Source organism: Chenopodium quinoa, unplaced genomic scaffold, assembly GCF_001683475.1.
Source record: "Chenopodium quinoa cultivar QQ74 unplaced genomic scaffold, ASM168347v1, whole genome shotgun sequence".
NCBI lineage: Eukaryota > Viridiplantae > Streptophyta > Magnoliopsida > Caryophyllales > Amaranthaceae > Chenopodium > Chenopodium quinoa.
The window spans coordinates 3,319,081-3,322,586 of NW_018744693.1; the positions used below are offsets into that span (position 1 = coordinate 3,319,081).

Genomic DNA, 3,506 nt, shown 5'->3' on the forward strand with positions numbered 1-3,506 from the left:
AATACTCTTGTGCTCATTTGCGTAGAAATTAACATGTCTTGTAAAATCTTCGATCTAGATATATGTTAAAACGATTATGTAAGATAAATCACAACTATATATGTATGTATAGGTCTAATTAGAAATCAGCATATATAGTATAAAAACATACTCCGTAACTCAAACACAGATAACTTTCATTCTTTCATATTCCAATTACAACAATCGAAACTGTGATAATCGTCAAATACATGTTATAGTCTATAGCTAGATGGTGAGTGCAATATATCATACTATTATCAATAGTCATATTGAAATCCCATAATGGCAGATTTATTCATAATAAAACGAAACGATAAATGTTACTAGGTAAACTTTCTGATCAAGTTAGGACAATAACTTGGTAGATGAGAGACTATTACTTGGTAGATCAGATCAATAGACGGCGGGACACGAGTATTGGGTAGGATTGTTATATCCACAGGCATTAACGACGGCGACAAGCTCCTTGTTAATGAGGTCGCTGCCACCAAGGAGACCACCAAGAAGGGAGTTAAGGAGGCCACCAAGGGTGCTTCCGAGAGGAGTGTATTTGAGGCTAGTGCAAAGGCATAGAGCAAGATCAGCATCGGCTATACCGTGAATCAGTTGACAACATTCAGTCCTTGTTTGGCTACCAAATTGGACACTCACTAATCCATTGGCAACCTCAAGACACACATTCAGGTCAGGGCAAGTTGCAGCATTAGCTGACACAAATGCAAACAAGGCTAGGTTAAGCATCATGAAAACGACACCGGATTTGGAGGCCATTTTTCTTTGATTTGGCTAGCTTTGTTTAGGGTTTTGATTCAAGGGAGAATGTATGTGAATGTGTTTGTTGGTTTTGGATGTGATTCAAGAGCTGCATGTCATGGCTATTTATAGACTGCATGGAAGGCTATTTTGGTAATTTGGTAATTAGCTTAATTACTTTGTTAATGGCCACTAATATTATCAAATACATTAAAAGTTTAAGTTAATTGCTTTTCAATTAAGTTATTACATTTTTTATTATGCCACTATTATTATCAAATACATTCCTCTTTATATTATTACAAATTGTACGTACTTTTCAAGTAATTTTTAGTGATCAAATTATCTTGTAAGTTGAGCATCCTTTCAATTGGTTGATCAAGGGAAAAAAAAAACTACTTGTACAATTTTCAGAAATAAGTAAACCAGTAACCTAGTATTCTTGTCACGATGGCTCTTGATTTCATGTGGAAGAAACATCTCAATCATCAATTAAATAGTACACCAACTAAAGCAAAAAGGTTAAATTGATGATTGAGATGTTTCTTCCACATGAAATCAAGAGCCATCGTGACAAGAATACTAGGTTACTGGTTCAAATTGTACAAGTAGTTTTTTTTTTCCCTTGATCAACCAATTGAAAGGATGCTCAACTTACAAGATAATTTGATCACTAAAAATTACTTGAAAAGTACGTACAATTTGTAATAATATAAAGAGGAATGTATTTGATAATAATAGTGGCATAATAAAAAATGTAATAACTTAATTGAAAAGCAATTAACTTAAACTTTTAATGTATTTGATAATATTAGTGGCCATTAACAAAGTAATTAAGCTAATTACCAAATTACCAAAATAGCCTTCCATGCAGTCTATAAATAGCCATGACATGCAGCTCTTGAATCACATCCAAAACCAACAAACACATTCACATACATTCTCCCTTGAATCAAAACCCTAAACAAAGCTAGCCAAATCAAAGAAAAATGGCCTCCAAATCCGGTGTCGTTTTCATGATGCTTAACCTAGCCTTGTTTGCATTTGTGTCAGCTAATGCTGCAACTTGCCCTGACCTGAATGTGTGTCTTGAGGTTGCCAATGGATTAGTGAGTGTCCAATTTGGTAGCCAAACAAGGACTGAATGTTGTCAACTGATTCACGGTATAGCCGATGCTGATCTTGCTCTATGCCTTTGCACTAGCCTCAAATACACTCCTCTCGGAAGCACCCTTGGTGGCCTCCTTAACTCCCTTCTTGGTGGTCTCCTTGGTGGCAGCGACCTCATTAACAAGGAGCTTGTCGCCGTCGTTAATGCCTGTGGATATAACAATCCTACCCAATACTCGTGTCCCGCCGTCTATTGATCTGATCTACCAAGTAATAGTCTCTCATCTACCAAGTTATTGTCCTAACTTGATCAGAAAGTTTACCTAGTAACATTTATCGTTTCGTTTTATTATGAATAAATCTGCCATTATGGGATTTCAATATGACTATTGATAATAGTATGATATATTGCACTCACCATCTAGCTATAGACTATAACATGTATTTGACGATTATCACAGTTTCGATTGTTGTAATTGGAATATGAAAGAATGAAAGTTATCTGTGTTTGAGTTACGGAGTATGTTTTTATACTATATATGCTGATTTCTAATTAGACCTATACATACATATATAGTTGTGATTTATCTTACATAATCGTTTTAACATATATCTAGATCGAAGATTTTACAAGACATGTTAATTTCTACGCAAATGAGCACAAGAGTATTGTGAAAAATGAGTGCACAACGCATATTATGATGCATGCACTGAATGCACAATCTAATTTGCACTACACAATAATTAAACACTAGTCTTAACTCTTAAGTCAGAACAAGATATGACATTTTATAGGCCCTATCAAGTTGGAACCTGTTACATCATGTCAGCTTACAAATTAAATCAGATAAAATATTTTTTTATTGAAAAGATCAGATAACAATTAAATGTCGTAGTGAAATACATCTTAAGCAGAAAAGAAATGAAAAAATGAAAATTTCACCACGATTGCTTATTGATGTTTTTAATGCTAAATTACAAATACTCCCTTCGTGTTTCAATAAGTGTTATAACACTAAGGGAGTAATAAAACAATAATACCAATGCAAATTGATCCTAAATCTCCACACTTTCTGGTCGTATCCCAACCACAAGCAAACCGGCATCCTCAACGAAGCAAACCTACAGTTGGTTGTTACCCAAATTATTTAGTGCTCTTCTAAAAATATTGTCTTCCTTAATAAGTTATGATCATGTTAATTTATTGTTGCTACTTGCTATACATGAATGTAAAATAGTATGAACAAGAAAGATATTCTCGATCTTACGTAAAGATTTAGATATCTGCTGTTTTGATGGAAAATATTCCATTGTTTGATTAGTATGGAAAACAATTTTCACCACGATTGCTTATTGATGTTTTTCTAAACTAGTGTGTGACCCGGGTTTTGCTTCAGGTGATACTTTGAATAATTTCATTTTTATATTATAAGCTTAAAAAGACTTATTGATTTATTTAACTTGGGTAAATTAGAATACAATGACATTAATAATTTATTTTTGATTTTTTTTGGTTTTTATTCTACATTCTAATACATGTATGTATTCATATATAAATTTGGATTAATTATGCATGAATAAATTCTAGCTAAGATGGTGATGCATTTGGTTTCCATTCAAAG

At 33.3% G+C, this 3,506-nt stretch overlaps 2 protein-coding genes across 2 annotated transcripts; one reads left to right on the plus strand and one right to left on the minus strand.

Annotated features, from left to right (window-relative positions):
• Positions 1-414: 414 nt before the first annotated feature.
• LOC110702328 (hydrophobic seed protein-like) lies at positions 415-792 on the minus strand. The gene has a single exon (XM_021880032.1). The coding sequence runs from the start codon at positions 790-792 to the stop codon at positions 415-417; it is 378 nt and encodes a 125-aa protein (XP_021735724.1).
• Positions 793-1,763: 971 nt separating this feature from the next.
• On the plus strand, positions 1,764-2,141 carry LOC110702329 (hydrophobic seed protein-like). Its single transcript, XM_021880033.1, has one exon. The coding sequence runs from the start codon at positions 1,764-1,766 to the stop codon at positions 2,139-2,141; it is 378 nt and encodes a 125-aa protein (XP_021735725.1).
• The last annotated feature ends 1,365 nt before the right edge of the window (positions 2,142-3,506 follow it).